General features: G+C 42.7%; 1 protein-coding gene across 2 annotated transcripts in view; it reads left to right on the forward strand.

Moving 5' to 3' along the window:
• The first annotated feature begins 9,066 nt into the window (after window positions 1-9,066).
• asap2a (ArfGAP with SH3 domain, ankyrin repeat and PH domain 2a) overlaps window positions 9,067-13,329 on the forward strand; it is a 50,665-nt gene continuing 46,402 nt past the window's right edge. Inside the window, exons 1-2 of one of the 2 annotated variants that reach the window (XM_047337796.1) lie at window positions 9,067-9,526; window positions 9,622-9,728. In XM_047337796.1, the coding sequence (XP_047193752.1) occupies window positions 9,690-9,728 (39 nt within the window). In that variant the 5' untranslated portion in view covers window positions 9,067-9,526; window positions 9,622-9,689. Of the gene's footprint in view, window positions 9,527-9,588; window positions 9,729-13,329 lie in introns of both variants that reach the window. The other variant, XM_035610958.2, reaches the window with a different exon arrangement.

Consider the following 13,329-nt stretch of genomic DNA (forward strand, 5'->3'; position numbering starts at 1 on the left):
TAGAGGAGAGAAAATAATCCTAAATGAAACTCGCCTGCTTTGTTATGTAGCTTATCTTGCTATCTGTGCTTTTGCACATTTTTACTGCTTGCTGTCCCAGTGGGAATTCAACCTGTAATTCTGCATCACACCAGCTTTTGCTTTTAAAGAGTATGTATCAAAATTGTCTGCACTTTTAAGAGGAAATTCATTTTCGGCAATGTTCATTCATTCATTTCCTGCCTGCCTTTTCCATATCAGACTGTGACACATCCTCTTGCCCTGCCTTTCAGCCACCTGACGCTTCCTCATCCAGCTACTTACCTGTTCCGAATTCCCTAACCACCTCTCAGTATGTGTACTGGCCTTTTTACACTCATTCCTAGCCAGATTGGCCATAGTCCTTTGGATGCCGTTTCCTGCTCCTTTTGTCTGGTTTATCTGTCGGCCTAGGCCTGCTGCCGACCCTGTCGACCCATGTCCTGACTTTGCCTGTTGTGTAAATCCTTGCCTTACTCTCCCTGCAGAGCCTTAATAATAGTGAACTATTTCAAATTTTTACTAGTGTCTCTGAGTTGTGCTATTGAGTCCTCTTACACATGAGCAGGGCCACTTTTTAGTGAACCTGATTCTGAATCCCAGTCATTTGACTAGATCCTTTTAGGGAGGAGTGTGTTACATTATTTAACAAACACTGGTGTATCACAAGGTTTTTTTGATACTGCACTTCTTATTCAGTGCAAAAGGATTTCATCAAATATATATATTTCTTTTGCTTTGTAAAAAAAAACCCTGTAAAAACACATTCCCAGCCAAAGCAACTTACAGAAGAATACTTTTGAGAGCAGAGAACAAAAGTATATTGACCCATCATCTCCTAACAATAATGAATGGTCACTACCTTTCATTCATCTCACATGCTTTTCATCCAGAAGCATGTGAGATGACAGAAATGCGCATATTATTAAGTGTTATCTCATAAGGGGGTCTTCCTAAGTAGACAACATCACCACGGCTCTTTTATAATCACCATTAATCATTCATAACCACATGCAGGGGGATGGAGTATGACATTTAGATGGGCAGACAGAGATTCATTGCATACATGTCTCCCCGCTCCAAAATACATTTTAATTTGGTCTGTTTTGTTCTATGTTAAACACACAACCATGAGGACGGACACAATTCGTTTAGTTGGCATCGTCATGGCAACACCGCCACCTTCTTGGAAGCCTCTCTCACAGACCGATACTACAGACTGTAGAGCACGGTTTGAGAAGAAAGAGCAGGGAGAGACAAAGCATCTACTCTATTTAAAAGGCTGTAGGAGCATGCAAATAGTGGAAGGGTTACTGGAGGTTCCCACTCACTCATAATGGAGGCCTGGCAGCTCACAAGTGCACACACGTGTGATAATCTTTTCTTTCAGCCTTCTTTATCCTTTTCTTGTCCTCCCCATCACCATGTGACGGACTTTTGTTTACAGGCTATGGCTGTGTGGCTGCTCTCTATTGTGGTGACAAAGTCTATAAGCTCCTTTTATAGTCACTAGTTCATGTTTTGCACTCTGGGTTGCTCCTCAAGGGACATGCAGCCTTCCTCTCTACAGATCAGACAGGAAGTGTCTTTATAAGTTGGCGGTCAGGCCCGAGTCCCCTCCTGCTGGACGAGAGAGACCTCAGAGATGAACAAGCACTGTTTATTTGCCGCCACAATCCTTACGACTCTTGTTGCACTGTATTTCCCACCTCCACTCACGGTATAGTGATGCCTGCAGACTCAGAAAGCTAACTTAGAGTGTCTGCCGTTTCAATGGTTCTGCGATTCCCAGAGGGGAATTGTCTGGAAGCGCATTATCATCATAACTGAAAACAGTTCAGCAGTAAAACCTGCAGGCATGACTGAGATGTTTCTTAAAACCGGTGCCATATTTTCCAATCAATAAACTTTGTTACCCAATCAATATGCTCTTGCTCAGTGACAATTCCCAGCTTTGGTATGCCTGGAACATCAGTGTAAAGACTTGCAGTTGAATGAGTGTATAATAATAAAAAATGAACTTTTTAGTGTCGAACCTAATAATCTTTTAATCTAAAAGAAACCTTTAAGTTACAATAAATGCTTTGACCCGGGAATTGGGCAGAAACACACTTCCATCTTTTCCCCATCATAATTATGTCCTATTCTTTACATCAAGATCTTACATTATTTCCTGAGAAAATGAAGTGTTGAAAAATGTCCTATTTGGCAATGTTATGGAATTTTACTTTAAAAAGATCCCCTGCTGTAACCAGATCCAAGCCAACATTTAAATGGATTCTCATGTCCTTAATCTACCAAGTGTTATGTATAATCTTGCTGAGATACAAACAGACACGGGTGAAAACATAACCTCATTGGCCGAGGTAATTATAGGGATATGAATTTGGTACCATGAGAAACTTTACAGTGTCAAAATGATGAATTGATGTGTTTTCAATTGAAATGTGGCATGTTGTTGTTTTACAGCGGTTTGTTTGCATAAGCATATTTCCCAGGAGTCACACTATTCCTTTAAATCTCATTTTAACCTGGTCAAATGGCTCCACCTCTGATGTTCGCTTATTCCCGCTAATGTGAACACATTAAGCTTAATGGCGGATATCAGCTTTTCTTCAAGGTGACTTTAAGCATTAAATCAATAGGCCAATGAGGAAGTGACGTATCATATTCATCTGATGTCAGTCATGTAGCGTTATCTTGGGGTTAAACTAATTATCCATCCATCATGGATATTTTTTAATAATCAAAATGTGGCAGATGAAAAATGTCCCCATTGACTTGAGTATTGATCTGATGCTCACGTTCAGGCAGTTCCCCTGAGCGTTGTCTCCTACTGTTATGTATTCTGTATGTATACGGTATGCATCTGTGTGACAGATTTTTCATAATTAGCTTTTCCATTAGCTCAAAACAGATGAACATGAAGGACATGAAAGCTCCTCTACTCTTCTGTCTGACCTGTTCACTCTGGGTGGGATGGAAACAATCATCGAGTTACATGGACTGAACTCACTTCACTTCCATCAGAATTCCCAGGAGGATACCAACAGATTCACTGCACACGTAAGCTTGCTTCACATTATTCTTTCCTGTGGCTCATCATATTGCAGCCTCCACTCCTCACATCACACTACAAACAAATAATATGATATTTCGGATTCAAGATTGTGACGTTAATCATCTAACCGAGGCAGCATAGAGCAAAAAGCAAACGCCCTGAAGGTACACTTTCATCCTCTCCCGTCTCCCCCTTCAATCCCCTCTCTCTGGATCTTTGGCACAGTTACTTCAAATGCCTGAGAGGCTTTGAACTCACCGGTTGTGGTGTCAGAACAGATGCGACGCAGCTCGGGGAGTTTGCACAGTGACAGCAGTCGCTCTGGGAGTTTTCAGCACCGTCAATGAGGCTGATTTGGATTCACGGTACTGCAGAGGTTTAATGTTTACTCTGGGTTGAATTGAATGAGTGTGGATTAGCTGGAGAGAGGTGAACCTCAAGAGCCCCAAGTTTTCCCCAAGCAGAGATCTGACTTGTGTCAGCTGGTTTCCTCTCAGAGCTACTGGTTACATGACGAAGGTTTTATTCCCTGGGAGTTAATTGATTTCTACTGAATCTAGGTTTCTACACATTTATGTTTAAGTGTATGATTGTATTTTTTATGTGAAGGAGGGTGGATATCAGTATACTGCGTGTGGATTTTCTGTATGACTCAATTTAGGAAAAATCAAAAGTGTCTCTGTTTGTCATGACAAAGCTCAACAGCTTTTTTGAATTCCTGAAAAAAAGTGATTTGCAGGAACGTCTGAAATTAAGATGGGAAGAAAAGATGATTCTTTGATAAAGGAGATTTTTTGTCTGGTCTATGCATGTCAAAATATCTACACTGACCATGAGCTTTAAAGAGTAGAGCCTGTATAAAGATAATGTGCAGTTCTTTGAATTTTTCCAAGATAGACTTTAATTTGTTTTTTGAAGTTGCTCATCCATTTTCCAGCCACTATTCCTATCTAGTTTGAATGTATCTCTTTTATGTTGCCTTGGACAGAAGCATCTGTCAAATGGTAATGTAATGATATTTTTCCATCTAAAAAAAACAAGCCGGGACCACTATATTTCCAACACAGGGGCACTGTGAATGAATATTTGAGATCATAATCACGTGTGTGTTTTTATCCTGCGGTTTAACAATTAATATCCTGTGGTTTACATTGCTTGGGGACCAGAGGAGATGATCAGCAGTATACACACAGGGGGAATTCACAGCCACAGACCTTTTTTATTAGTTCAGGGGCTGTTGAGAGTTTGTCCTCATCCTCACACCATCTCACGGGACAGTGAATAAAATAACATGGAATGTTACAACATGCAATGAAATAGCACTGGGGCTCGTTTTGCTGCAGAATGCAAGATAAACCGTACTGCGGTGTAGAGGTTTTCCTCAAGGGGAATCAGAATGGAAATGACATGCTTGATTAAACACCTCAAGTTGTGGTAACTAGGAAACCAAGAAAGGATGGGGGCAGCTTGACAAGCTGCCTGTCAGGATATAATGAAGTACAGCGATACTCGATATGCTCAGGCTCACAGGGCCAAATCCTAAGAGAGGGGCAATAATTACTGTAAAAGCCTCTTTCTTCTAATGATGATAGTGAAGCAGCTGCAGACCCCCAGCTCTTAGTAAGTTGATGTGTGTGTGTGTGTGTGTGTGTGTGTGTGTGTGTGTGTGTGTGTGTGTGTGTGTGTGTGTGTGTGTGTGTGTGTGAGTGTGTGTGGTGGGCGCTGGCTAAAAATGTCACGCAATTACTTCAGTGAACATTATTTCTTGGGTGTCCTTCAAGGTGACAAGGTTGAATGAAAACCACGAGCCAGAGCATTCCGCTGGTTGGAGTGTCTGGGCCTGCTCACATTTGGATGTTAATGGAATTCTATTGGCTTACGGCTGGAAGTAAAAAAAACTACCAAGCAAAACTGAAAATAAATAGCAAAGATCGTGTAATCTGCCACTGAGGACAGGACCATTTCACTGAATTTCCTTTGATGACTAAAGGTGTAACTGCCTCCAGTGACCTTTGACCCTATTGACCTTTTCTCCTGGGTTGAAGATAGCGTACCGTCTGGAGCCTGAGGGACTGATGAAAGATTTAGTTGAAATACAACAGTATGGTACAACACGAGGATCTGTACAGGGTACAGAAGCCATCAGTCCACAATTTGCCTGAAATCATAACTGAGCTTCATCTCTGGGAGTTTGCGAGAAAAGAATAAGGCTGGTTATAGTTCACTGCCGTCCTCGGTGTATCAGGAACCCCCACGGGTGCAAGCTGCCGTTCAGGTTCACTGGGCACTGCTTGTTCAGTTCTTGCCAATGTGCAGCCAACTCATTTGTGCAACAAGCTCCTCTTTTAATGTAATATTTGGAATCTGTGATGCTAAGAGACACATCGCTGTGTTTCAGCAGTGCACGGCCCTGAGCTCCACTCTAACCCTCCAAGCTATGGAGGGTTACAAATAATTCTAAAAACAAAGAAGTCATTCATTCCACTTGTTCGAAACACAAGAAGCTGGATTGTGAGGTTATCCCACCTGCTCCACAATCATGATGTCATGGCAGAGTAATTAGGAAAAAGTGACTCCCGTCCTCAAACCCGAGCCCCTGGATGTGCTGCCATGTTATGTTTTTTCTGTTCCTGCAAACACTTTGGATGTTTGTGGCTCATTTGGCCAAAGAATGGGTGTACAGACACACCCTGTGCTTTCCTCTTCTGGTGAAGTTCACAATTACAAATCACAAACAGCTTTTCCCAGAAGGTCACTGCGTACAGTGTGACATCTGCTTTGGCTATTGTTCTGTCTGCAGTTGACCGCTTGCACTTGGTTTCAGTTGTTCATTACTAGACCAGCTTTGTCTTTAAAGGAAAGTAAGTGGAAATAACACATTTTCAGTTCAGTGGCTCTATAAATCACTTGAAAATGTTCAACTACAGCAGCCATAACCAAAGCAGATCCAACAACTCTCCGCTCTGATTTCTAGTCAAGGCTGTAGGTTGTTTGCATACAAACAAGGTCTACATTGAGGATGTTGCTCTGCTGGTGAATGAGGCCTCTGTTCAGTTTAATAAAGCAGCTGACAGCATCTGCTTTGGGACCTTTTTTCAGCAAATTAAAAAATCTAAATCTCTGGTGATTAAATGATACAATAAAATAGGAATATGGAATACTTATTCATGACAGCGTTTCCGCCTTTTTACGATCCCCCATTGAGATGCCTGCTCTTCCAGGTCCTGTAAAATATAAAACTTTGCTTTTCATACTGTGTTCTTGTCCTGTACCTGCTGGATGACGCTGCTCACCTTGATTTCCAGTGCAGCTCTTTGCCAAAGGGAAAAATCCATCTGAGGCAGCGTTCACTTAGATATTTATAGTTTGGTTTGGTCTTGATTCAAGGTTCCAAACCTGCATTAGGAAAAGCAGATGGTAATGACAACATAAAGACATGTCAGTCGTGAACAGCACGGCTGGTGCTGTTTGGTCCTGCTGACCTCATTGACTGAGCCGCTGAGTCTCTGGATGGCAGATGTTCACTGGGAGTGTTTGTGAGGAAGTTGAGGCCTGAGTAGCCACTCAGGGTCAGCCTGGGTCCTGGGCTCTTCATTTAGCAGCTTGCCAGGAGACGCTGCAGAGCTGAAAGAATGTGTGAACACTGCCCAGATTGTGATTTAAAGGCTGCCCATGGTTTTTCCTCGGCCGCCGCGATACTATTTATACCGGTAGCTGTCCTGGCGGGGCTGAAGGAGCTGGGAAACATCGGCAGAGTTTTTATTTTTCTCCCGTTGACCAAAATTCAGGCATGGGAGTCTTAACAAGTCTGAGACAGTGCCCGATGATAGAATGTTTTTTCTCTCCTCCGCCTTTCCCCCCCAAACAGGATTCTGGGTGAAAGTCTTTTTTTTTTCTTTCTTGGTTGTGGCCTTTTAAAATGCAAAACATGTCTTACATGGCGCCTTCATAATGCAGTAGCTACTTTGATTTAAACTCCGGAGCACACGATCCGGTACATTGTCAAGTGTCATTATCAGCTGAGGTGTAACACAAAAGCCCTGATCCCTTTTCTCTCTTTATACGAGGTGTAAAGTTACTCCTCACAAGACAGACGATTGCAGATACAGTATAGTGCACCTGAATCCAGGAAATACAGATAGTCAGCTTTTTAAACAGGACCAGGAGAATGAATGATATGTTGAGTATTGTTTCCATTATCGGGCTCCCACACATGAAAAAAAACTTTAACTGTTGCACTTCTGAAGATAAAGCATTTTTAAAGGTCATATTCAGATGTTTGTTATTAGAGTAAAAAAAAAGCTGCTTTTAAAAAAAGTCTCACAGTAATCAAATTAGATTGCAGTGCAGTTTTATGAAGTAGAAGTACTAACAACATTGCTCAACCAAAAACATAAGTACAATCCAAACCCACCTCCTCCTCCTGTTGTTCTTTCCCTCTTCAGTGCAGCTGTGCTGAAAACCAATAAAAAATAAAATGATAATAGACTCCTGTTGATGTCACAATTAGTGGTGCGATTACACTGAATTTACAACTTCCCTTCACAGCTTATCATTATAGCAAAGCCTGTGTGATCTGGTCTAACACAAATAACCTGAAGCAAAAGTACAGACATCTGGACAGAAAAACACACTAAACTGCACTTCCACTGAAACACTGAATTATTTTTCACATTGTTCATTGCTTCTCTTCTCCACCTTGAGCAATAAACTACTAGTAGTGCATGTAATCAAGATGATGCCTTTAGGTGCTGTGGGAAATATTTGTATTTCACATAGCCTGCACTGCACTTGATTAATGAAGTGCCCAAATGAATGGAAAATATGACAAATTGTGACTCTTAGAATATGGAGGGAGTGGGAACTGTGCCAAGAATAAATCCTTTTTATTTTATTTGTTTGATTGTTTTGTTTTTTGCGAGACATAGGTGTAATTTAAATTGCTGGTTTACCATAGGTGTAGTAGTGTAGGGGTAGTATTTGGAAAATAATAGATTAAACATCAGTCAAATGTAGTTGATTGTCTTTCTTTTTGATTGAGTTGGGTTTTGATGTATACTGTAACAACAGCAATCAGTAAGTTACATTTAATGCAGACTTGTCAAGCTGCCCACATCCTTTCTTGGTTTCCTAGTTACCATAACTTGAGGTTTTTAATCAAGGATTTCATTTCCATTCTGCTTCCCCTTGAGGAAAACCTCTACACCGCAGTACAGGTTATCTTAGGTACTGCAGCGAAACAAGCCCCAGTCCTATTTCAATGCATGGTGTAGCATTCCATGTTATGTTATTACTGTCCCCTGAATTTAGACTATTTTGTTCTTATTTCAATCTTCTGCAGTAGCCACCGATCAAAAAAATCCTAACAAGCCCCAGTTGCTGAGACCTTCTGCAATTGCACCAAAATCATATTTAAACCAAACACAGGCCAAAGTGTTCTTCCCCATTGGGAGTCCGATCTACATTGTCTATATGGGCACAAGACGCCAATGAGAGGGCAGAGCAAGAAAGAAATATGAGCCTTTTTCGTATTGTAATACTTTTTTTCTAGATTCCTATAAAATCCATTTGGTGATGGTCAGTGATGTAAACATTACCACATGACCTTCAGCCTTGAGAATAAATAAATAAATAAGGCATACACTTTATGAGAATTTTATTTTTTTCAATTTGAAGACAACACGTTGCAGACACACCAGCTCATTGTATGACGCTGCCCGTCCGAGTTATTTACGCTTATTGTACAATAAGAAAAGTATTTTAACTTTATAAGCTTTAACTCCACTTGCCGTGTGTATTCTTAATCTTCAAGAGCTTTACACCGCTTTGATCAGAGATGCAGAATAACTGTTTAAATGCGACATTACAACTCGCGTTCACGAGGAGCACCGAAAGGCAACACGAGTTCACGCCCTCCGTGAGTCCCGATTGGCTGCCAATTACCAGGCGACGCCCCCCATTGGCTGCTGCGCGTCCATTGAATCCCCTCCTCTACCTTTGTCAATTTCATTGCGCTCGCGTTGAAACGCTCGTTGTGTCCTCGGGCTCGGAGGAAGAAGAAGTTGCCCGTCCTGCTCGGTCGGACGTCAGCGGGGAAACACCGAGAGAGTGACAGAGAAAGAGACAGATAGAGAGAGAGGGCTAGAGAAGGCTTCGCGTTCCTTCCGTGACCAGAGGAGTACCTGTGCGACTCAATGGGAAGGCAGTAGTGGGGCTGAAAGGCGGAAGGGAGCGAACCTGTCCGTCACCGGCGCGAGCGGCAACGCTGCAACTGCTCGAGCCAACGTGCGAGACCCCGGACTGTGTCGGGAGCGACCGAGGGAAGGACACACCAACATCCCCAGAGATGGTTTACGACCGGCCGGGGCCTTCACAGACACTTCTACTGCTGCTGCTGTGAACTTCTCTGTCCTTAAAGTGTACAGACGAGAGGGGGGCTTAGGGAAAGTGTGACTTCTTCTTCTTCTTCTTCTTCTTCTTCTTCTTCTTCTTCTTCTTCTCTTCATCAGCAAAGGGATTAATCATGCCGGACCAAATCACAGTTTCAGAGTTTGTGGCAGAGACGAATGAAGACTACAAATCGCCGACCGCCTCCAACTTCACCACCAGGATGTCCCACTGCAGGAATACAGTGGCTGCTCTGGAGGACGTGAGTGACTCTGGACACACACGCACGCACGCACACACACACACGCACGCACGCACGCACACACGCACACACGCACACTCTCATGATATTGATGTGTGCCTGAGGATATGCATCTTACATCCTAGTCATTTTGGACGGGGTTGTTCCAACACTTCCATCCACCTGTTATGCTCCAATACTCAATATTCGAGCTCAGCCATTGTTCACCAAAGTTTTGTATTGCTGTGTGATCTTAATAAGTGTGCCATTAGACAGTCATTTCCATCAAGACGTTGAATTTGGACCGTCCCCTCAAGGACGAGCCAGCAGGAGCAGTTACAGTTGAGATAATGATATTCATGAATGTGAAGTTGGCCTCAAAAGGGCTTTTACCTGGTGTACTACACACATCTATTGATATGGATGAGGGCAAAGTACCCAAACAAATCCTTCTAATGGGGTAAAAAAGGAGGGAGGGAGAGCTACAGAGGAAGGATCCTTCTTCTAGGATGCTCGACGTGCAAAAGATGGACATGGACAGGAGAGAAAGAAACGGACAGTCAAAGGTCAATAGAGACGAAACCACGTTCCAGTACAAAGTCATTGAAAGTATTTTGTCTTAATGATTATTCCCACTGTCAAAGTCTGGATAAATAATCTTCATTTTGCAGTGGACTGGGCACTGTGTGTTCCTCCGTCATCAGGAGGAAGGACACTTCCGCTTTGTTCCCTGGCAGCCCTCCCTCCCTCCCTCCCTTGTTACAGTTTCCCTACTTTGTGTGTGCCGTGTAGCGGCGCCTCGCCCTGCCAGATGGTAAAAATAGAGTTTCCCACATGAGCTGCTCGATGTGTGTTAGTGTGTCTCTGCTCTCTGTAGTGGGGTTTGCGCTGGGAGATGCCGGGTTGACGTGTGAGGAAATTCAGAGAAAGGTCTACCTGGTCCTGATGAGGAAAGAAGTTTTAGCCAATGACCCAGATGGAATTGATTTTGGGCCTTAAAGCTTTTTCTTTTTAATTGCAAAACCAGATGTCTGAATGCTAGACGTATGCAGAGACGAGATAAGTCGTTATACCATCCAACGTCGGTTTGGCTCAGCTAATCCACATCTGGGCTCAGTGTCAACCTTACCTTAAGCTCCCTGATCCTCTACACCGTAGTGAGGGTTGTGGCTTTATATGTAACCTGCTGTTGTGAGCCAGACACACACCTGCTCTGGCTGACAGGTGCTTCACTTGGGCGTCAGGCGCGTTGCTTCATTCAAACCTCTGCTGCTGCTTGTTGTTTTGAAAATAGCAATTCATCTGCTGGTGGGAATGATTTCAGCGCTGCTCAGAGTGGAATGTGCTCTGCTGTAGAAATAAGCAAATAAGTGTGTGGATTTGACTCCTTTTTTTTTTTTACAAACGGCAGCTCAGCAGTAACTGCAGGCTTGTGAGGAGGAATCGTCGGGCCGAGGATCCAATTCACCAGCTTTGTTTCAGCGTCGTGCCGCCGTTGAAGCCGCAAGAATTGTTGTTTTGCGGAGACGTGGAGTAGCGCGTTGACCTCCCCATGCTGAAGCGCAGGGAACACAAGCCCTCATTGTTTGGTCAACAAGACCTCCGTCACTTTGGTCTGTTTGACCAATTAAACACGACAGTGGACGGGGAAAACTTCCACGTATTGTCTGCCGGCCGGCCGGCCTAAAGTCCCAACACACGCACGCAAAACCAAAACACATTCTCATGTGTACATACACAGGCATCTTTTTAATCATCTCTATTTTAAATATACCTGTTTGCTAAAAAGATTTTGACTAACTGAGGATGACTCTTTCACCCTTCAGAATTGTGATGATACATCTGAATGTTGTATATTCATGAAATAAAAATATCAGATTTAGCAGTTTCCAGCATTTTGCTGAGTTTCAAACATTCTGCTGATTCTGGCTTTTCTCTGCAAAAGCAGTTTGTTAAATGAGTTTGTACCCTTGAACTGACAGTTTAGGACGGGCCGATTGGAGTAGCATGGTGTTCTGTAATGCTTTAGTGTTCTGGTGTATTATTTTCAGAAGATGCCCCGTGTTTTGTGAATTGCCACCTCTGGGTTTTGATAATGGGCTGTCGGTCTTTTTGCAGACCTTAAAGGATTTTTGCACCGAAGACCACTCCTGTTATTTCTTGTGGACATATATATATATTTTATGAGGGTTAAACAAGGGAGATCCATTTGTTCGTAGGAGTTAGTTTATTAATTACCTTTTGCTTGTTAATCCTGTTTCCAATGAGAACAGAGGAGGACCTCATAATGGTTTGGGGATATAAACCATTTATATACCTGTTTAGCGGGTGGAGACAGTTCCTAAACCACATAAAATTCACCATCGTAACGAAAAGAAACACATGCACCAAATGTTTTTCAGTCTACAGTGCAGTTTTAAACTTGAAAAACTCATATTTGCTTTGTTGATTATTGTTACATGTCTGCCTTGTGTTAATGTGCTATGATGACTTGGCTCATGAAATTAAAGGCCGGAGATGTACTTGCTATTCAGCCACCTGAAGGTGTAGACAACCAGATGCATCTTGAGCGTAATAGTTGCTGTGTACTACGTATGTACTACTACACATGTTATTGGAGTATCCTGCACACCACAGAACTCAAACTGTATTGAACTTCCGGATTTGCATTCTGTAGATTAAAAAAACATGGCAACAATGGAGGAGGTTTAGCCAATTGTTACTTCTGAGATCACGGCAGAAAAGACAATCGCAGCACCATCATAGTGAGGCCTTCAAATCAACAAAGTTGTGACCATGACGATTATCTGCCCCCACACTGCCCTATACTGTTCATGTGTCTTTTGCATTTGTGGACGTGTCGTTGCATACATTTTTTGAGCACATGCAAAACCAACGCACCAAACGGACACAGGGTATCACTTGTGAAAACCTCGTCTTTCCTTTAAAGACGTATAGAACATCTCCCTCCCTGTGTATCCAACAATCTGAGCCCAAATATAAGAAATCAATTGCATTAAATGATCTGAATTTCCCAATTCAAGCTGTTTTTAAACAGCTGATGTACTTAGTCTCACCTACTTAGAGGACCTTTTAAAACTGACCTCTGGGTCTGGTTGTTTATTGGAGGCCTCTAAACACATTAACAGGAGAGGGGACTTGAGCACTCAGAGGTTTTTACGTAAAAGGCTGCACAATGCAGTGTAATTATTTCTTTCTAAACTTAACTGCATCTGACATAATCTTAATTAGCCTAGTAGTTTTAAACTGCTGGCTATTAAGAGACTCTTCGTAGAGCTTCTTTGCTTGTGTGTGTGTGTGTGTGTGTGTGTGTGTGTGTGTGTGTGTGTGTGTGTGTGTGTGTGTGTGTGTGTGTGTGTGTGTGTGTGTGTGTGTGTGTGTGTGTGTGTGTGTGTGTGTGTGTGTGTGTGTGTGTGTGTGTGTGTGTGTGTGTGTGTGTGTGTGTGTGTGTGTGTGTGTGTGTGTGTGTGTCGCTAAAGCCACACCAATAAAAACCTGTTTATCCAGTAAGAGGATGTTAGGCTTTGCGTCATGACCCCCCTTTGTGCTCCTGTAAAAGAGTGCTTTTCTTCCTACACTTTTTTTAGAAATAAGAGCTCTG

Source organism: Scophthalmus maximus, chromosome 15 (genome assembly GCF_022379125.1).
Source record: "Scophthalmus maximus strain ysfricsl-2021 chromosome 15, ASM2237912v1, whole genome shotgun sequence".
Classification (NCBI taxonomy): domain Eukaryota; kingdom Metazoa; phylum Chordata; class Actinopteri; order Pleuronectiformes; family Scophthalmidae; genus Scophthalmus; species Scophthalmus maximus.